This window comes from Rhinoraja longicauda, chromosome 33 (genome assembly GCF_053455715.1).
Source record: "Rhinoraja longicauda isolate Sanriku21f chromosome 33, sRhiLon1.1, whole genome shotgun sequence".
NCBI classification, from domain to species: Eukaryota; Metazoa; Chordata; class Chondrichthyes; order Rajiformes; family Arhynchobatidae; genus Rhinoraja; species Rhinoraja longicauda.
In genome coordinates this window covers 19,739,445-19,761,703 of record NC_135985.1, presented here as the reverse complement: position 1 = coordinate 19,761,703, position 22,259 = coordinate 19,739,445, and the positions used below count along the sequence as shown (strand labels likewise).

At 40.7% G+C, this 22,259-nt stretch overlaps 1 protein-coding gene and 1 long non-coding RNA gene across 5 annotated transcripts in view; one reads left to right on the top strand and one right to left on the bottom strand.

The window, feature by feature from the left end:
* Positions 1-22,259, bottom strand: part of LOC144609156 (D-glucuronyl C5-epimerase-like) — a 97,881-nt gene that overhangs the window by 64,204 nt on the left and 11,418 nt on the right. Inside the window, exon 1 of one of the 4 annotated variants that reach the window (XM_078427583.1) lies at positions 8,228-8,490. The exons of 1 other annotated variant lie outside the window; for it this stretch is intronic. Coding sequence is in view for 1 of the 3 variants with exons in the window: in XM_078427582.1 (XP_078283708.1) it covers positions 7,683-7,684 (2 nt within the window). In the remaining 2 variants the exon portion in view is untranslated. Of the gene's footprint in view, positions 1-7,303; positions 7,439-7,682; positions 7,947-8,227; positions 8,491-22,259 lie in introns of those variants that run through there. 2 more of the 4 variants (XM_078427582.1, XM_078427584.1) reach the window with 2 other exon arrangements.
* LOC144609159 (uncharacterized) lies at positions 7,903-20,645 on the top strand. Its single transcript, XR_013549293.1, has 3 exons — positions 7,903-8,187; positions 13,400-13,635; positions 18,763-20,645. It is a non-coding gene; the product is annotated as an uncharacterized LOC144609159 (long non-coding RNA).

The window sequence follows — 22,259 nt, the reverse complement described above, 5'->3', positions numbered from 1 at the left end:
GTGTTCGAACAAGGTTCCGCATGGTAAGCTCCTCTGGAAGGTTAGATCGCATGGGATCCAAGGAGAGATAGCTGAATGGATAGCAGAGGGTAATGGTGGAAGGTTGCTTCTCAGACTGGATGCCTGTGACCAATGGTGTGCCTCAGGGTTCGTTGCTGGGCCTGTTACTGTTGGTCATCTACATTAATGTTTTGGATGAGAACATACCGGGCAAGATTAGCAAGTTTGCTGATGATACAAAAGTTAGTGGTTTTGCAGATAGTGAAGATGGTTGTGAATGATTGCAGCAGGATCTGGATCTGGATTGATTGGCCAGGTGGGCAGAGGAATGGTTGATGGAATTTAATACAGAGAAGTGACAGGTGTTGCATTTTGGGATGTTGAAAAAGGGCAGAACCTACACAGTAAATGGCAGGTGTCTGGGTGGTGTTGTAGAGCAGAGGGATCTAGGAGTACAGGTGCATGGTTCCTTGAAGGTCGAGTCACATGTAGATAAGACTTTTGGCACCTTGGCCTTCATCAGTCATATATTGTGTATAGAAGTTGGGAGGTCATGTTGCAGTTGTACAAGACATTGGTGAGACTGCATTTAGAATATTGTGTTCAGTTCTGGACACCATGTTATAGGAAAGATATTGTCAAGCTTGAAAGGGCTCAGAAAAGATTTACGAGGATGTTGCCAGGACTAGAGGGTGTGTGCTTTTGGGAGAGGTTGAGGAGGCTGGGTCTCTATTCCATGGAGCACAGGAAGGTGAGGGGAGATCTTATATAGAAAATCATGAGAGGAATAGATCAGGTAGATGCACATAGTCTTTTGCCCAGAGCAGGGGAATCGGGCATAGGTTCAAGATGAAAGGGAAAGAGGACATAGGTTCAAGATGAAAGGGAAAAGATTTAATAGGAATCCGAGTATCCCCTCGTTTAATAAACAGTTAGACAGGTACATGGATAGGAAAAGTTTGGAGGGATATGTACCAAGCGCACACAAGTGGGACTAGTGCAGCTGGGACATTGTTGGCCGGTGTGGGCGAGCTAGCCCGAAGGACCCGTCTCCACACTGTATAACTCTAGGAGCTACCTACATAACATACTGCAAATCACACACTAGTTGTAGATTAGAGTGGAGTATTTGTAATTCAATAGAAGAAACCCATAATCAATGAAGTTGGACTTGGGATAACCTGCAATCTAAATGGAATCCAGAATTGTCCAAAGGAAATGTGATAAAATTGCCTTTTCACCCCAGGATAAAGACTTAATGTCATAATGAACTAATCTTTAACCAAGATTACCACTATAAAAGCATCTCTTGCTTACTCTATGCATCTACAAGCTAGTTCCAAATTCTTCAAAATAACCACAACTTGATGATCTTACCTCATTCTTCAAATCTCTTTACGTATTCCCAGCATAATCCCCTCTCCTGAAGAACCAGCCTTGGATCCCTTCAATGCTCTGACTACAAGGCCAGTGCTTCCTTCTGCAGGAATAGACAGCCCCATTGTAATAAATCCTTCTTTCTTGCCACACTAACATGTGCTGGTTTTCTGCAACTACTGAACCAGCACACTTCAATCCTTCTATACAATCGTTTTGGCCAACTTCTCACTTTTTAAAATTAATTGTTTTATCCTTCTTACCTAGAAAAAAATACTCTACTATAAGACCTTTTGCCACTCACCTAGGCTGTTCACGCCCTTTTGAAGAAAACAGTGACCTTCTCTAAGCTTACTTCCCTATCTGGACATTAGAAATATTTAATGAAAGTGGTTAATCGTGCAAGGCACCATTGCAAACAACAAGTATATCAACATGTAAACAAAATAATTCCTACTCTTAGTTTGGTCCTTCTACTAAGTCAACACACACAATGCACCTTGTTTTGTGGGACTGATTATCAATTACAAATCTCAATAAACCTTATACAATTGCTTTCTTACTACTTATCAAGCAAGTTACATTCTCAAAACAAAAACTCAAAATTTCCAAATTTGACTTTTCCCTTGTGAAAACCATGCTAACTGCCTATATGGTTTTCTAAATGCAGTTACCACATCTTTTAAAATGGATTCCAACTCTTTGCTGACAGTTGATGTCAGGCCAAATGGCCTTCAGCTGTCTTAAGTAGAATTTTGCAGAAAGTACTCACAACATGGTGACCTCTACATTGCAGGAAACAAGTGGAGATTAGGGATTCCTCTATGCAGAATGCTAATTTTCAGTCCAGAATGAGAACTGCAAGCTTCTAATTGTCTCTCACTTCAGTTCTCTGACCTCTTCCCATTCTGACCTCTTTGCCTCCTTGTGTTATTCCAACAGTGTCCAATGCAAACTTGAGGAACAGCAACTAATTCTTTATCTTATTATATTGCAGCCCTCAGGCAGCATCTCTGGGGAGAAGGACTGGGTGACGTTTGGGGTCGAGACCCTTCTTCAGACATGTCAGGGGAGTGGGCAGGACAAAGATAGAATGTAGTCGGAGACAGTAAGACTGGTGGGAGAACTGGGGCGGGGATGGGGAGAGAGGGAAAGCAACAGCTATTTGAAGTTAGAGAAGTCAATGTTCATATTGCTGGGGTGCAAGCTACGCATGCGAAATATGAGGTACTGTTCCTCCAATTTGCTCTGGGCCTCACTCTGACAATGGAGGAGGCCCAGGACAGAAAGGTCAGATTGGGAATGGGAGGGGGAGTTGAAGCATTGAGCAACCAAGAGATCAGGTGGGGTTAAGGCGGACTGAGTGAAGGTGTTCAGCTAAACGATTGCCGAGCCTGGACTTGTTCTCGCCGATGTATAGAAGTTGACACCTGGAACAGCGGATACAGTAGATGAGGTTGGAGGAGGTGCAAGTGAACCTCTGCCTCACCTGGAAAGACTGTTGGGTCCCAATCCTCTGACATCAGTCTAAAGAAGGGTCTCGACCCGAAACGTCGCCGATTCCTTCACTCCAGAGATGCTGCCTGTCCCGCTGAGTTACTCCAGCATTTTGTGTCTACCTTCGATTTAAACCAGCATCTGCAGTTCTTTCCTACATTATAAACATGGAATTCTCTGCCTCAGAAGGCAGTGGAGGCCAATTCTCTGAATGCATTCAAGAGAGAGCTAGATAGAGCTCTTAAGGATAGCGGTGTCAGGGGGTATGGGGAGAAGGCAGGAATGGGGTACGGATTGAGAATGATCAGCCATGATCACATTGCTGGCTCGAAGGGCCGAATGGCCTACTCCTGCACCTATTGTCTATAAACATAGCTATAGATAACCACCCATGCCCCTCCCGCTCCAAAGATGGGGTTTAGCTGGGGGTTTTTTTAAAGCAATAATCAACTTTGTTCTGTACCCTATCACAAGCACCATTACTGTCTCTCTCCACAATCAAAACAGACTTGTTTTCTCAGTTTTCCAGTTCCGATGAATGGTGTTTGATCAGAAAAGTCAACTTTGCTCAAGTTGCATGTGCTTTCAGGGTTGTGTGTTTTAGATTTCCAGCAACTGCATTTTCTTTTCTACTCTAGTTCCCTCTCTCGTCCCTTTCTTAAATAGCAGCATTACATTTGCTACATTCCAATCAGCTGGCAGTGTTCCAGGATCCAAGGAATGTTGGAAGGTGATCACTAATGCATCCACATTGAGTAGCCAGCTTTTTTAGAACCATGGGATGCAGGCCATCAGCTCCAGGACATTTATCAGATTTTAATTCTCTTAATTTATGTATTTTCCTTTCGATGATATTAATTACTTCAAGTCCCTCGCTGTCATTAGATAACAAATTTCCCTTTATCTCTGCTAGTTATTATATCCTCCACAGAGGCAACAGATGGAAAAAAATATTTAATGCTGGAGCAATTTCTTTACTCGCCATTGTAATTTCACTCACTTATCTCCAAAAGGTTTGCTGCTCTATTTTAAATAAATGTATAACTGTACATGGTAGAAAGACTTTTGTATTTCTTGCTAATGTACTCTGTCAACCTTCCCCCTTTATACTTTTTAGTTGATTGTTACATTTTATACCAAGAAAGATTAGAGCATTTCAACTATACTTATGACTTAATTTAATGCGAGAATATATAATAGTCTCAAAGCATTTCTTCCTGCTTGAACCTGCCTTTGCTAATCCTGTAACGATAATAGTAGATTTTAAAAGTGAAATTATAAGAAATGGTTTAAACATTTCTTTGACCAGATCCCACATAGCAAGTCATACAGCATGGAAACAAGCCTTTCGTTCCAATTTGCCCACACGGACTAAGATGCCCATCTACACTAGTCCCACCTGTCTGTGTTTGACCCTTATGCCTCAAAACCTTTCCTATCCGGGTACCTGGCCAAATGTCTTTTAAATGAAGTTATGGTACCTGCCTCAACTACCTCCTCTGGCAGCTTGTTTTGGCGTAGTGGAAGAAATCAGAGGGTGGTCGGGGAGGTTTGTTATTCAGATTGTAGGCCTGTGACCAATGGTTTGCTGCAGGAATCAGTGCTTGGTCACTGTTGTTTGTCACCTATATCAATGATTTTGATGAAAATGTTATTAACATGGTTCATTAGTTTGCAGATGACACCAAAATTGATGGTATTGTGGACAGTAAGGTTATAAGACTATAATATGATCTAGATAAACTGGGGAAGGTGTCTAAGAAATGGAATTGAACTCGGACTAGTGTGAGGTATGCACTTTGTCAAGTTAAACCAGGGCAAGACGCACAGTAAATGGTAGGACCTTGGAAAGAGTGCAGAACAGAGTCCTAGGGATGCAGGTACACAGTTCCCTGTAAGTGCCACACCCTGAAACAGGGTGCTGAAGAAGACATTTGATGTATTTTCCTTCATCAATGAGGGCATTGAGTACAAGGATTGGGACATCACATTACATCTTTACAAATCATTGGCGAGCCCCCAGGACTCACAGTACAATTATTTGCAGTACGAGTACTTGTTATCTGTAGTCTGATCGCCCAACTACAGGAAGAATGTCATTATACTGGAAGGGGTGAAGAAAAGATTACGAGGATGTTACCAGGTCTGGAAGGCTTGAATTACAAGAAGCTGGGACTGTTTTCCCTGGAGCTTAGGAGGTTCAGGGCTATAGAGATATTGAAAATTATGAAGTGTGTTGGTAAGATAGATGGTTATAGTCCTTTTTCCCCAGTGTAGGGGGGTCTAAAACTAGACGGCATAGATTTAAGGTGAGAGGGGGAAGATATTAACAAGGGGACACGAGGGGCAACATTTTCTGACAAAGGTAGTAGACACATGGAATAAGCTGCCCGTGGAAACTGTGAAGGTACAATTGCACCATTTTAAAAAAACATTTAGACATGGGTATGGAAGGTTTAGAAGGATATGGGCATGTTTCTGTGCCATACATCTATGAATCTAATAAAAGACAATAGTATGCAAAGCGAACTGGTTAGTGACAAGTTATGTGATAAGCTGCAAATAAGTTACGAGAATAAAATGTCCGTAACATGACACTGGCGTAAATTAACCAATGCATTCCACAGGCTTGCACTATCTGGCAACATCCTGAATGCCATAATTTCTATCACTGCAGATGTCGACAGATGTTAATTATTTTTACCGTTGCATATTGCAACAATTATCAGTGATCACATAACCAAATACACTCAGGCAATCGTCATATTAGTTTCTAATTTCTCTACACCCACACCAGAAACTAATTTTCTAACCCCAACACCTCTTGAATTATCTGAAAGTAATTTGTGATGTTATCCTCAAAAAGTACTTAAAAAGAAAGCAAATTCAATTTGTTCTGCCCACATTTCTATTTATCCAGCATAAACCTTGCCACATTCTTCTGCATACAAATATCATATTATAACACCCATTGCCCTCAGTTGAGTTTGGTACGTAGAAAAAAAAGAGTACTTGTATCCATGCGAGAAATAATATATGGGAACACCATCTAAAAAAAACCATTCTAGAACTATCCCTATATTAAATCCAAAATGTGTTCTTTTGAAATCTGCAAATGTAAATAGCAACTCAGATACACAATTGTGCACAGTTTAGTTCAAATTATTGCTCAGCTTTATCTCCGCAGTATACAGATCACATGTCAAATCTGCAGTCTAATAGCTTGAACTATATCGAAAAGCAAATCCAAAGTGTATCCTATAAAGCACACTAACTTAAAATCTACTTAATTTGAAAGAAATTATTCTTAATTATTAATAGAATTTCAACCAACAGGACTTTGAACAGTACATTTTGACGATTCTTCTACTAACACCTGTGAAGGCGGGCTGGGGGGAGCTGGTATTGAGGTTGTAATGCCTAATATATGGCGTTCAAAACGTAACATTTGACAGAGGGATCATGGTTGAATTATTGATTAAGAACAGTAAGCAATTGGCTGTCATATTGTTCTGATTTTCAAGCTCTGCAAATCAGTCATGTTCATATTAAATTAACAGCCTCTCAGTTGCATGGTTAATGTAGTACAATGAACAGAAATAAATAATCAATTTCAAATCAAGAATAACACCGTCCATTTACCCAACTTTAAAAAGTCTGTTTTCCCTTGGTCTTCTCCAAAACAAATCAAATAAACACTCATTACATTTAGTCACAAAACCCAAATATACACAATGAAAGATGCCTTCAAAATAAATCAAATCTTTTCCCAGAAATAAGTTCAAAACACACTATGGTCAAGTCCCTTGTCAGTTAAATGTCAAAATCGATTTGATGTAACTGAATGATCCCCACGTAGAGTCTAATCCACACACTGCATCACAACAATATTTTCTAAAGACATTTCTATAATCTACTCAAGAAGTTCCACTTAAATAAATGCCAAAATATAGTACCAATATAGATCTTGTCAAATTCCCTACCTGATATTGTCTAAACAACCAACATATATCTCACCCACCTGAAAATATGCAGTGCACAATCCCCCATCTTCGCACAAATCATGATAAATAACATTGTACCAATGAGTGTTTTGTCAAATGCAAACTATAAAGTAAACATATAGTTATGCCTTAGTGTAATACCCATGACATTATTCATAACTCAATGTCAACAAAATTCACCGATTACAATAAAATTTATATTTACAACATTCTATTATAGATAACGTTAACAAGAGTTGGAATCTCGGCAGCAACTTTCGAGTGCTCAATCTTCATTCTTCGAGAATGGGGGACTTTAAACTTGGGCTCTTAAAACAGTTTAAATTATGGTGTGCTCGTTTTGTTCTTGACCACCTTCAAAATGTGTCAAGAAGCCGATATTTAAAATCGTATTTGAAGCCACACAAGTTCGTTCTACAACATACTTTATCTTACAGATTTCCGATAACACATCGGGCGAGATAATAAATAGAAGAACCTGAAGTTACTATTTGGTAAGATAATATTGTTCTAGGAGGCTTCTCTTTAAAAAAAAAAAGCAAACAAAAAAACTGCTCTCTTATTACATGCCTGACGAAATGTCCGTATCAACAAATCATTTGGAACAAGATAACGAACTTGAAATGTTGGTATTCAACATGCACCATCTTAAAATCTAATTCCTTTTCACCAGATAAGCGAACCGTAGCATACGGGAGAAAATGGAACGAAAACCACTACTTGTGGGCGAATGTTGAACTGCTGGTTTTCAGAGAAACTGGCTTCAGAGGTATTTTCAATTTTTAAAAAAAGCAAATATCTTACATTGCAGTTCCACAGGATGTGTTCGACCATCACAACAGTATCAATGGAATTTTGACACCAAGTGGTTTGTTTTACTTCAGGTTTTTCATCCTGGCGCACAAGTGCAGGATTTTGGCGGAATGTTAAAATTCGTAGGAGTACAAAAGGAGGTATCCGCACACAGGAAACAGCAGGCTGGCCGAGGTTGCCAACTCTACGTGTGTTGCCAACCGAGCGGGCGGGCAGGAACAAGCTTGCCTGCCAACTGCACCCACAGTCAGCCCCAGCGTGGGGGGGGGGGGTGTGGGGAGGGGAGGAAGCACGCATGCGCATTGCCCCTTCCCCTCCCCCCGGCCGGTTAATGGACAGCTGAGCGGCCAATCCGCGGGCGCGGACCCCAAGTGCGCGTCACGCACCCGCTCAGCCAATGGGAGTCGGCGAAAGGGGCGGGACAGTAGCGACGCTCGCGGTCGCGGCGCGGGCTCGTCAGACGCCAACGGCCACCGGTAAACCGCACCAAGAGCAGGTAAGGCCGACAGAAGTAACTGCACCTCATGCACACCCACCTGCACCCGAAGGGAATCCGATAGGAAAGTCCTTTAAATCTTTTTATCTCGGTGCAGCCTCAGTTTGGAAAAAATGCATGCATGATCAAATCAAACGCTGCCTTGCTTTGATCATATGTTGCGGTAGAGCCAGGCACATTTCTCCTCACTGGGAAGATTTCTTAGGGAAGCTGAAACTTGAGACGAGGTGTGTTCGCACAGCCGCTGGCTTTCTCGGAGTTTTTATTTAACCCACAAGCCGCTGTTGGACCGAACTTGACGAACGGCCGGTGTCGCGCGGCGCGGGTGTGATTGGCAGGAGGGGGGAGGGGCTGGGCTGGGCCAATTAAGTGCGGTCGGTGACCGCGGGTGGGCGGGGCCGGCCTGCCAGGGGGTGGGGCTAGAGCGCAGGCCGTCTGTCCATCACCCCCCCCACTCCCGGCGGCAGGCAGGTGGCGCAGACATGGTGCCCATTGCAGCATGTGCAGAAGATGCCACCAGTGCAACAGAAGAAATAATCATTGCTGCATGTCCAGTTGAAGCGTGGAAAGGAGAAAAAATATGCTACATTTTCTGGGTTGATATATACCGGAAAAGCTCGGGCTATCCTTGATCGGACTTTGCTGGATTTACCTTGCACTAAACGTTATCCCATATAAGCTCAATTGTAATCATGTACTGTCTTTCTGCTGACTGGATAGCATGGAACAAAAGCTTTTCACTGTACCTCAGTACACGTGACAATAAATGAACTAAACTAAAGAAAAGCCGAAAACATGGCTCGACACAAAAAGCAGGATTGGCAGCATCACCGAAGAGACGTGACGTTTTGGGCCGAGACCCTTCTTTAGACTGACTCGACCCAAAACGTCACCCGTTCCTTCTCTCCAGAGATGCTGCCTATCCTGCTGAGTTACTGTAGTAAACCAGCATCTGCGGTTTCTTCAAAGGTCTGTTTATTGTCACGTGTACCAATAAAGGTACAGCAAACTCGAATTACTGCAGTTCCTTCCTAAACATACATGGCGACTCTGCGTTCTTTGTGTATCTTATGCAAAAACAAACATTTTACTGTACATGTGACAGTAAAGTATCATAGTCATGTCATTGTTTTGCAATCACAGCAAGTACAAAAATGGACAGGTTAACTTCCAAATAAAATTATTATTATGTGAAACCAGTGAGTCAAGAGTGTTTTATTGTCATTTGTCCCAGACATGGTGCAGCGTAGAGTTGCAGCCTTAGAGCGCTTGCAGCGCCAGAGACCCGGGTTCGATCCTGACTACTGGTGCTGTCTGTACGGACTTTACATTCTCCCTGTTTCAGCGTGGGTTTTCTCAGATCTTCGGGGAACTAAAAACTAAACTAAACAATGAAATTCTTACTTGCAGCAGCAAAACAGAACAGAATATGTGCACATAGTACACTTTAAACAGTATAATAAACATGAAAAAAGTTCAGTCTATATACACACACACACAAGCATATATATACACTGAACTTTTTAAATATATATATATATATATATATATATTGAGCATCTTTGGCATATGTTGAACATTGTTTTAGTCACACTCTGTTACCCTCTTACTTTCACATTGCCTCTGCTGCCAATTTCCACCCTGCTGTCAGCTTCACGTGGTCTGTCTTCGCTTTTTCAAGGTATAGGCTGTCAGCCAACACCTACAAGCCATAACTAGCATAACCACGCTTCCTTTCATCCTGTTTTTAATAAGGATGATATTACATTCCCCCCACTCATGGTTCAGGCAGATTTGACAGATTAATGTTTAATAAAGATGAGTAATGACAGATGGTGTGCCAAGAAGCACATTGATTTTTATGAAGCGATGAGCTAGTTGGACCAAATGGCCTTTCATCATTGAGAATATTTCACTGTTAAGCCATTTGAATAGCAACAAATTGACTTATGATAATAGATCATTAACCAGTGACATTCTCTTGTGTCGATTTTAAATCTATTTCTTCACAGATGCTGGCTGACTTCTGCACAGTTCAGATTTGGTGTGTCTGCAGTATTTTGCTTTTTTTTTTACCACATGCTTTCCTTCGGTTTGTTTAGAATTGACTGACCCTTAGCAATACTAAGGGAATGCGGTAAAGACACAGAGATGCTATTCTTAAGACAAAGCATTAGCCTGATCATTAGAGTGGAAATAAAGATTCCATCAGCACAGTACAAAGAACAGATAATTATCCTACCTAACATTTCTCCTACAACAGAAAAACGATTAATTGATTCTCTCATCTAATTTGCCCTTTGTTAACCTTATGTGCAAATTGATAGTTGTGTTCACTTGCAGAATAGTGATTATTGTTCAAAAACATCTTATTGTTCGAATACTTTGTGATGCTATTTTTGATGTTTTCAGTGACTTTTTTGAATATTTACATATAGTTAACAGGTTATATGAAGAGAAAATAGATACATTTTGCATCTGTGCCATGGAAGTATGTTTCAGATCGACGACATTTTGTTAGAACAAAGTATACAAAAAGATTTACGTAGCTTCTTTCATAGCCCCAAGACTATAGCATTTCACAACAGCATTGACTTTCGAAGTGCAGTCACACTTTTCATGGTGGAAACTCAGCAAAGTCCCACAAGGAGCAATGCAATTGAATAATGTGCTTTAATAATTTTGGAGAACTTCTCTGCTCTTCAATAATGTCTTGTAAACTTTTATGTTTACTTGAGGGAGAATAGGATTTCAATTCAATATTTCAGAGCTGAATTCCAAGGTATGTCATGGTGTATCAATAGACAATAGGTGCCATTCGGTCTTTCGAACCACCATTCAATGTGATCATGGCTGATCATTCTCAATCAGTACCCCGTTCTTGCCTTCTCCCCATACCACCTCCTTAAGAACTCTATCTACAATACAATATATCTTTATTGTCATTGTACAGGGGTACAACGAGATTTGGAATGCGCCTCCCATACGATGCAATAATTTAATTAATTTAAACAACAGCAACCCAACTAAACAAATTGTAACAGTTTTGCAAATTGTAACAGTTTAACTAGCTCTCTCTTGAAAGCATTCAGAGAACTGACCTCCACTGCCTTCTGAGGCAGAGAATTCCACAGATTTACAACTTTACAAAGTTTTTCCTCATCTCTGTTCTAAATGGCCTACCCCTTATTCTTAAACTGTGTTTCAATAAGATCCCCTCTCATCCTTCTAAATTCCAGTCTATACAAGCCTAGTCACTTCAGTCTTTCAACATATGACAGTCCAGCCATTCCGGGAATTAACCTAGTAAACCTACACTGCACGCCCTCAATAGCAAGAATATCCTTCCTCAAATTTCGAGACCAAAACTGCACACAGTACTCCAGGTGTGGTCTCACTAGGGCCCTGTACAACTGCAGAAGGACCTCTTTGCTCCTATACTCGACTCCCCTTGTTATGAAGGCCAACATTCCATTGGCTTTCTTCACTGCCTGCTGTACCTGCATGCTTCCTTTCAGTGACTGATGCACTAGGACACCCAGATCTCGTTGTACGTCCGCTTTTCCTAACTTGACACCATTCAGATAATACTCTGCCTTCCTATTCTTACCACCAAAGTGGATGACCTCACACATATCCACATTAAACTGCAATTGCCATGCATCCGCCCACTCACACAGACTGTCCAAGTCACCCTGCAACCTCATAGCATCTTCCTCACAGTTCACACTGCCACCCAGCTTTGTGTCATCTGCAAATTTGCTAATGTTACCTTTAATCCCTTCATCCAAGTCATTAAGGTATATTGTAAATCGCTGCGGTCCCAGCACCGAGCCTTGCGGTACCCCACCAGTCACTGCCTGCCATTCTGAAAGGGACCCATTTATCCCCACTCTTTGCTTTCTGTCTCCCAACCAATTTTCTATCCATGTCAGTACCCTACCCCCAATACCATGTGCTCTAATTTTGCACACTAATCTCCTATGTGGGACCTTGTCGAAGGCTTTCTGAAAGTCATGGGGCACTACATCCACCGGCTCTCCCCTGTCCATTTTCCTAGTTGCATCCTCAAAAAATTCCAGAAGATTAGTCATGCATGATTTCCCCTTTGTAAATCCATGCTGACTCGCAACGATCCTGTTACTGCTATCCAAATGCTCCGCAATTTCGTCTTTTATAATTGACTCCAGCATCTTCCCCACCACTGATGTCAGACTAACTAGTCTATAATTTCCTGTTTTCTCTCTCTCTCCTTTCTTAAAAAGTGGGATAACATTAGCTACCCTCCAATCCACAGGAACTGATCCTGAATCTATAGAACATTGCAAAATGATCACCAATGCGTCCATGATTTCTAGAGCCACCTCCTTAAGTACCCTGGGATGCAGACCATCAGGCCCTGGGGATTTATCAGCCTTCAGTCTCATCAGTCTACCCAACATCATTTCCTGCCAAATGTGAATTTCCTTCATTTCCTCCGTCACCCTGGGATTTCTGGCCACTAGAACATCTGGGAGATTGTTAATGAGTTAAAGCTTTAAGTGTGGGACTTGAGATCAAAACGTTCTGACTTGGTGACAACTGCTACCAATGTGTCACAGTGAATATCATCTGGATATTAAAACCACCATAGTTGGAAGAGTTCTGACCCGAAACATCATCTGTGCGTCCCTCCACAGAAGCTGCCTGGCCTACTAAGTTTCTCCAGCAACTTATTTTTTGTTCAAGATCCCAGGTCCTGCTGCCTCTTGTGTCTCCTGGTCTTGTCTAATTTTTGCAAAATATAAACATGCCATTGTCCCTCAGGCTATGCGGTACAATACCATGAGTACAAAATTGCTTGAAGTAGAACTTTACACTGTGATGCCTGAAACAGCTAATTAAAAATTTCATAAGAAACTTTCTAAACTTTTACAGTTTTAGTCATTGGCAAAAATGCAACTTTCTCACAGTGATACATGTATACGTATTCTATAACATTTATGTAAGCGTTTAAATCAACAGTATTCACAAGAGGTCCAAATGAGCTGCTGAAGGTCATCGTCAACATTAAAATAATCATTTTGCATATTTCCAGCTAGCTTGTGTAATCCTAAAGTGAAATAGCAGGAACCAGATGTGTCTGTCCTGCTCATCTGTGGTAGGTGTTGATTCTGTACACTTTTTTGAATACTCCGTGTGCTCTAAATAAACCAGATAACCTTCTCCATAGATTCTCATTGAAGTCACAAGGAACTGAAGATGCTAGAATCTTGAGGAAAACACAAAGTACTGGAATAACTCAGCCAGTGAGACAGTATTTATGGAGGGAATGGATAAAGAGACGTTTTGGGTTGGAAACCCAGCTTTCTACCCACTACTACAATCAAGAGTCATGCGTCAAGAGTTTTTAATTATCATATGTACCGAAACAGAACAATGAAATTCTTACTTGCATCAGCACAACAGGTTTGTAAACACAATAATCAAAAGATAACCTTACAAACGACAAACAAATGAAAAAAGTTTAATGAACTTTAAAAAACCTAATATAGTACAAAACAAAGCCTGAAGTGCAACCAATTCAGTTCATAGTTTTAAGTTAGTTGGAGTTTGTAGTGTTCAATTGCCTGATCATTGCTGGGTAAAAGCTGTTCCTGAACTGGATGTCACAGTTTACAGATTCCTATACCTTCTTCCCGATGGCAGGAGTGAAACGAGAGGATGGCTAGGGTGCCGTGGGTCCTTGATGATGCTGATTGCCATTTTGAGGCATTTCTTCGTATCTGATAAATGTTTGGAGAGGTAAAAGGAGGCTGCCAGTGAAAGAAATTGGCCATTTGGGCTGAAAAATATATATTATTTATGTCGATTGTAAGCATAAAAATAAGTGGTACACTTTGTGGATGGCCCTCGAGGGAATTTTAATTGTCTTATTTATAAAAGTCATGGCAGTGGGATAACCTACTCATTAGAAATTAGTAATTTAAACATTTTGATATGGTTATGTGGCTCAAATGTTAATTGGGTTTTACGATTAATGGCCACTGTTTAGATTTCCATGCAGTTCTGGAGACCCAATGGCTGAAAGAAAATGAGAACAGCCGAATCTCTTACCAACATGTTTTTCCACCAATGCCTATGGACAGGAGGAGTAAGAATGCTTCCCCGGGCCACAGTACGTTTGCTTCCTATTCCAAGCAATCGGCATCTTTTTGCTGTCTTTTTAATGTATTTTCCTTGCCTCTCCCACAACAGCCCATTACTTATGATCCTACCTCTCAGGTAAGGTTTAGAGGGATGCGGGCCAACTGTGGGGAGGTGGGACTAGTGTAGATGGGGCATCTTGTTTGGCATAGGTAAGTTGGGCTGAAGGGCCTGTTTCCGTACTATATGACTCTGATCAATCCAAGCTCTTGCCTTCATATGTCTCCTTAGCTGCAGGCATTCCTGTCCAACTTTCATTTCACTGCACATCTTGTATATGTATGTGACAAATAAAGTTGACTTGACTTGACTCATCCAATCTCTCAACCTGCCTGATTGCAGGCAGGAAATTAGTCCAATAAATGTGAACTTGGTTTTGTGGTTAAATTCAGGATTACATACCTACCTCTCCCGACTTCTTCCTATTCAAAGGTAGACACAAAATGCTGGAGTGACTCAGCGGGTTAGGCAGCATCTCGGGAGAGAAGGAATGGGTGACGTTTTGAGTCGAGACCCTTCCTCTTAGACCCTGGGGAGAAATTCCTTGACATGGAAGTATATTTTCCTTCCAAACATATTAATTACTCGAATCATCTTTGATCTTGTCACTTCTGAGACATCTTCAGTGATGAGCACACACCATTCAGTCAAACTTTGAAGACAAACCAGCAGCATAATTTGCAAACATACAAACAGTACATGTACAATTCTGTGGTACATGTTACAAAATGCTGGAGTAACTCAGCGGGACAGGCAGCATCTCTGGAGAGAAGGAATGGGTGACGTTTTTCGGGTCGAGACCCTTCTTCAGACCCGAAACATCAACCATTCCTTCTCTCCAGAGTTACTCCAGCATTTTGTGTCGACCTTCGATTTAAACCAACATCTGCAGTTTTTTCCTACACATCCTGTACAATTCTGCAGTCTAGATTAAGAAAGTAAGATTCATCAAATAACTGAAAGTTGTTTGAAGTGCAAATATATACTCTAATTGTATACTAAATATATACTAAATTGTCATAGTACCTAAATGAGCAATGTCATGTTAGAGGATCAAATAAAAGAATGGTTTAAATTCATTTGAAATGTAGACTGTTTTCAAAGTATTCTCGTAGATAGTCATAAAATGGAGGAGCGAGAAAGAAATGAAAGCAAGCTTGATGCAATCAGGCCAGCAAGCAGGTTTTTGTATAGTCCACCTTTGATCAGCCAGATCTCTGATACTCCTATAGGACCAGGGTAAAGCTTAATACTCTGTGCTCAGTGATTTCCCGTATAACACCTTTTAAAGCTTTATATATGGTCTTGAAAATTCAAGTCTGGGAGCAACAGAACGATCACCGCATTTTCGACTGAGACATTGGCAACCATACTTACATAACTTAATGCCATCCAGATTGAAACAGTCTAATTGATCATCACCCATGTCACTATAAATTGTATCTCCTTCAGCAGCAACACACTTCAGCTACAGTAGCGACCTGATGGAAGAATTATTACATAATTTATTGTGGCACTTTTCCAATTGCAAAGACGAGCAGTAAGATTGTGAGAATACAAAGATTGTAACTATTTTGTCTTGCACATATATTGCCCTACTTAATTATTGCCTGTTCCCCAAGATTCATTATTTTTTAACAGGGTTCAGCCTAAAATGTAATGAACGTAGGTAAATATGCAAAAGTGCTGGTTCCAAACAAATTCACTATTATTTTCAGAGACACAAAACGGCTGTATGGGAAGTATGCCTTGACAGGAACATATATTACCCATCTAAATATATTAATTATTTGATCCATCTTTGATCATGTCACTTCTGAAACATCTTCAGTGATGAGCACACATCATTCAAGTACTTTGCTGCACTAGGATGTGCTTTTCTGGGCAGAGTGGAGAAACGGTGACACTAATAAAGCACCTGAACTCCAAGTACTTGATGCTAACATCGTGTATTTAAATGGAAATTTATTCCGTTTTCCACTGATGGGGTCTCTCAAATTAAAGTGGACAATGTTAATAAACATACACATGCCGTCTTTGTATTTTCATTTTTGTGTTGCATTATATTTCAGTGAAATGAAATCATCTGCGAATTAATTATACACCAGAAAAATAACACATCTGAATATAGCTATTAGAATTGGTTTATTTGACACATGTACCAAGAATTGTTTTGCATGCTATCCAAGCAAACCATACCAGACATGAGTATAACAGGTTGTGCAAACAAGGAAAGGAAGCAGAGTGTAGAATATAGTGTTATAGCTACGGAGAAAATGCAGATTTTAAAAATCTGCAATGAGGTAGATAGGAAGCTCGTGAATACATCGTTAGTATATGAAAGGTGCATTGAAAACTGATAACAGCAAGAAAGAATCTGTTCGTGAATCTGGCGGTACGGGTTTTGCATCGTCCAACCGACAGGAGAAGGGAGAGGAGTGAATGATCGGGATATGAGTGGTTCTTGATTATGTTGGCTGTTTTTCCAAGGCAGTGTGAAATATAGATAGAGTCGATGGTGTGAAGTTGATTTGTGTGATAGACTGGGCTGAGAGCATAGCTCTCTGCTCTTTATCGTGATCTTGCGCAGAGCAGTTGCCACACCAACCTGTGATGCATCCGGATAGGGTGCTTTCCTTGGTGCATTTGCAGAAATTGATGAGTCATTGAAGACATGCCAAATTTCCTTAGATTTATAAGGACGTGTTGATGTGCTTTGTTGACCGTAGTATTGATGTGCTTGGACCAGGTCAAATTATTGATGATATTGACACCTAGTAACCTGAAGCTATTGATCATTTCAATTTCAGTGGAGACTAGGTATATACTCCACCATGCTTCCTGAAGTCAATAGCCAGCTCTTTTCTTTAGCTGACATTGAGGGAGAGGTTATTGACTTGACACCATATTACTAAGCTCCCTATCTCCTTACTATACTCTGCCTTGGCATTGTCCAAGATCCTGCCCACTATAGTTAACCTATATATACATACATGACCGTGTCAAATTTCCTCCTCAAATGCTTCTTATAGAATTGAATGTTCCCATAATTTATGTTTCTGTGGCACCTTTAATGTAATAAGGTGTACAGAAGAAGGGTCTCCACCCGAAACGTCACCCATTCCTTCTCTAGAAATGCTGCCTGTCCAGCTGAGTTACTGCAGCTTTTTGTGTTTTCTAAAGGTGTACCAATTGTTATTTGAGCAAATGCTACACAAAACTAAGTATAGCTATAAATACAAGCTAGTCTGGTGATGTTTCAATGAGAACAATTAGCTGAGAGTGAGAGATCTTATGGTGATAGTTTTGACAAGGTGGTTCTGCAATAATGTGTTAATTAAGATAATTCAGAAATGCAGAATACTTCATGACAAATTATGTCAATAATCAAAATTTATGAATTCTGGTGAGAGATTTTGTTGACGTAAACTGCAAGATTCAATTGTGGTTTTGATATTTTCTAATCCATAGTAAATTGCAGAGTCTATACTCTTCACTTGCACAATATTAAATATTTATACACAATTCCCAGCACATACACTGGGCATGTGGGAGTCATTTCAATTTGGCTGCTATATGAATATGCTTGTTCCTGAACTACAGCCAAAACGGTACATGATAGCACGACAATTGTAGGCCCACCTTACTCATCGTTGTCCCCATCGTCCTATGGAAGAAGTTTCATTGAAATCGGTTATATTTTTTAAGTTATTCACATTTTAAAGTTTTTTAAATCGCGCATGCGCAGTTGGGGTTCCGATGATCTGGTACTTACGTAAGATGGCTGCCGCATCCGCGTGTGCGCAGAACAAAGGGAGGGGAGGGGGTGGAGGAGGGGGGAGGGAGGGGGGGTGGAGGAGGGAGGAGGAGTGGGGGAGGAGAGGGTGCTGCACCAATGCAGAAGAGGCAACCCTAGGGGAGGGGGGGAGGAGAGGGTGCTGCACCAATGCAGGAGTGGTTTGGGCCCAACGTGTCCACTTGGTCTAGTTAATTCTAAAACTCCTTGGAAGATCATGAAAAGGACATGTATGACACCTATATACATGCGAGTTCTTCTCACTTAAGGTTTTAGCTTTTTAGTTTACCGGTCCACCGAGACCTCACTGACCAGCGATCCCCATACATTAACACTATCCTACACACACTAAGGACAATTTACACTTATACCAAGCCAATTAACCTACAAACCTGTACATCTTCGGAGTGTGGGAGGAAACCGAAGATCTCGGAGAAAACCCTCGGGGAGGACGTACAAACTCCGTGCAGACAGCACCCGTAGTCGTGATCGAACCCGGGTCTCCGGCGCAGCAAGCCCACCGTGCTGTGTTCATTTTAAATCTATCAAATCACTTCAGCCACTGACTATGCCTAAATAATCTTATATTTCAGGTATCTTGGAATCACTATTCTGCATGTGAAGGAAAGAACTGCAGATGCTGGTTTAAATCGAAGATAGACACAAAATGCTGGAGTAACTCAGCCGGACAGGCAGCATCTCTGGAGAGAAGGAATGGGTGATGTTTCGGGTCGAGACCCTTCTTTAGACTAGGATTCTAGGAATCACATGGAATTGAGCTCTGTCTTATTAATAATTTTTGAAAGTCGTGGTTACTGCCTACTGCTCTGCATGTTGTCAATGTTAACTCAAAAGCTGTGGCCCAATCAGCTGACCAGAAATGCTCAAGCTACCGGTTAGACTGTGTTAGTCATAAAAATATGTGACAATATGCAGATGCAAAGCGTAATTTCATTGCTATTTGTTCTTGGTGTTTTCAATTCATAAGGTCATATGGTTCTAGGTGATAGGAGCAGAATTAGGCCATTCGGCACATCAAGTCTACTCTGCTATTCAATCATTGGAGATCTATCTCTCCCTCCTAACCCCATTTTCCTGTCTTCTCCACATAACCCTTGACACCTGTTCTAATCAAAAAATTGCATCAGAATTTAATTGATACAGAATTTATTTATTAACTAGAAGAGGGTGGACCCGTTGGGCCCAAACCTCTCCTGCATTGGTCTAGCACCCTCCCCTCACTCACTCCCCGCCTCCCCTCACTCACTCCCCGCCTCCCCCTCCCCCCCACTCACGCACTCCATCCCCCCCTCAACCCCCTTATCTCCCCTCCATCCCCCCCTCACCCACTCTATCCCCCCCTTATCCCCCAACCCCCCCTCACCCACTCCGTCCCCCCCCAATCCCTCCCCCCTCACTCACTCCATCCCCCCTCAACCCCTCTTTTGTCATTTGTCCTAAATAAATCATCTGATTATGGTAGAGCTATACAAATTAGGAAGATTAGAGGTTCCATTCCTAAATCTTCGATGTGGATCTTAGTGAAGACATCAACTGGCATACCTGACACCCCAGTAGAGGGGAAAAATCAACTAAGATTCTTCATCAGGATTTTATATTTTCTTTCACTGATTGTCTGTAAAATCCATGCATAAAGGTGCTCCCGCCAAACTCAGATCTCTGAAACTGCCTACTGGGAAGCCACACATCACCTCCTGCAGTGTCTAGTATTAGAGATTATTGGATTGGCCTTCCTGATCTCCATTCCTCTCTTTGAGGTCAGTACCATTTTGAATAAGATCATTGTTTGTAAATGTTCAGGTATTTACCCAATTCAATTTTTTTTACGAAGATAACGATTTAGCTCGTCCTATGTTTCGAGGTAAGCAATAAAGAAAAGGAAGTCTGGTTAGTTCTTCCCCTCTTTAACATCGTTGGAAGTCTCCCAATTGATACTTAACAAGATAATCAAACTCAACACAAGCTACTGTCTGCAAGTCAAATATCTTAATCAGCTGAACTGACATGGAAAAGTTTTGAAAAATGTCTCCTTAAACGTGGGACTACAAGTTTGAATTTTAAGCACCAAGCACAAACAGGAACAAAAATACACCCCAGATTTATGTTATTTATATCTTGTATTAGAATTCGAATGTGTGCTAAATCTAATATTTTTGGTGTCATAATGCTGATCCACGTATATATTAGCGCTGAATCTAACATATTAACACTTTATGAGTCAGCATTAAAGTATATGAAACTAATGTATCAGATGTAAATTTATTGCATTGGCTCTATACTATTATGGATTAGTGATAGGAATGAAAGCAATGCATCAACCTAATTAAGACATAATCCTAATTACACATTCTAACATTTATTATAAGGGCTGAGTAGACTTTTGATTGGCAAATAACGCATTTTGCAGAGTAATAGGATGTGCTTCCTTGTTGAAAAATGATTACCCAACACAGTTTGCAAACTAGTTAATAAAAGTTACCCTTTCATTTGAATTCTGTCATCTTTTATAGTTAAATAAATGTACGATAGTTAAGATAAAAAAATGCAGAGAAAATCCTTCTCTCTGACTACCAATACTTTGGATGCTAATTGGATCTATGCTTTAGTAGGTGAATTGACATCTATTCTGATATATTTCTTTATTTAGGTGGAACAATTGTGCATTCACTAGATTCTCTCCAAATTGCTCTACTTAGATAAAAAACATTCTGTATGACTTTGAAATTATATTGTACAATACTAGTGCATGAATACTTAACAGATCTGTGGTTTACTATTTTAATAGAAGAAATCTGTAACATTTGAATAGCTTAATACATCAAATTAAACATCAGAGACAGAACTTTCATACAGAGACAATGTACATTGCAGGGTGCACTACTAAGCCCTTTAGGATTAATGGAAAACTTGACCAGTCCTATCAATCAATGGCATGCTATTTTGATTCATCAATAAGAGACAGTTTTATCTGGCCTAATGCTATTCCCATTTTTAACCATCTTAATGTTCATATGAATTGCGTAGCACCAATCTTTCATGTCACCTAGTGACTAATCTTGATTCTGCAAAGTAACTGGAGTAACGGTGGTAATGGTGTTAACCTAAGGAGTAACATTCAGTGCTACTTTTTGACTTTGTGTTTGAGTTCAGTAGGTGAGTTAAATGAAGATCCAAAGACCGCAAATTATATTTGAATCAATATCTCCATTAACTGTTGGTAATGGGTTCTAATGTTCTGAGTAGGCATTCCACCACTTGAGGCAAAAGCACTCAGAAATCTCCTTTCCAAAACTCCAATTACTTTCAACCATGACAACTAATAAGAAATATTATATTTTGGTACTCCAGTCAAGAAATACCACTTGCAGTATGAGGGAGTCAGAATTAAAGCTACTATGTTTCCTTATCAACTCTGACTCATTGCCTGGACCACAGAAGGCTAAATTATGCTAACAAACATAAATCAGACTGTGTTACCTTGACTTTGTGGATCATATGTAAGAACCGAAGAGCTATTTTAGAGTAATATTTCTCATGGCATTACATCTTGACTCAGTTTATGCCAAAATGACCTTGTTGCAAGTGCGATTTTAAGATCAGTAGACAGATTGGGAGTCTGCACCCTGGCTGACTTTCTCCTACCTTGCCTGGAGAGGTTAATTATAGACCTTTCCTAATGTTGATAGAAACATAGAAACATAGAAAATAGGTGCTGGAGTAGGCCATTCGGCCCTTCGAGCCTGCACCGCCATTCAATATGATCATGGCTGATCATCCAGCTCAGTAACCTGTACCTGCCTTCTCTCCATACCCCCTGATCCCTTTAGCAAAAAGGGCCACATCTAACTCCCTCTTAAATATAGCCAATGAACTGGCCTCAACTACCTTCTGTGGCAGAGAATTCCACAGACTCACCACTCTCTGTGTGAAGAAATGTTTTCTCATCTCGGTCCTAAAAGACTTCCCCCTTATCCTTAAGCTGTGACCCCTGGTTCTAGACTCCCCCAACATCGGGAACAATCTTCCCGCATCTAGCCTCTCCAACCCCTTAAGAATTTTATATGTTTCT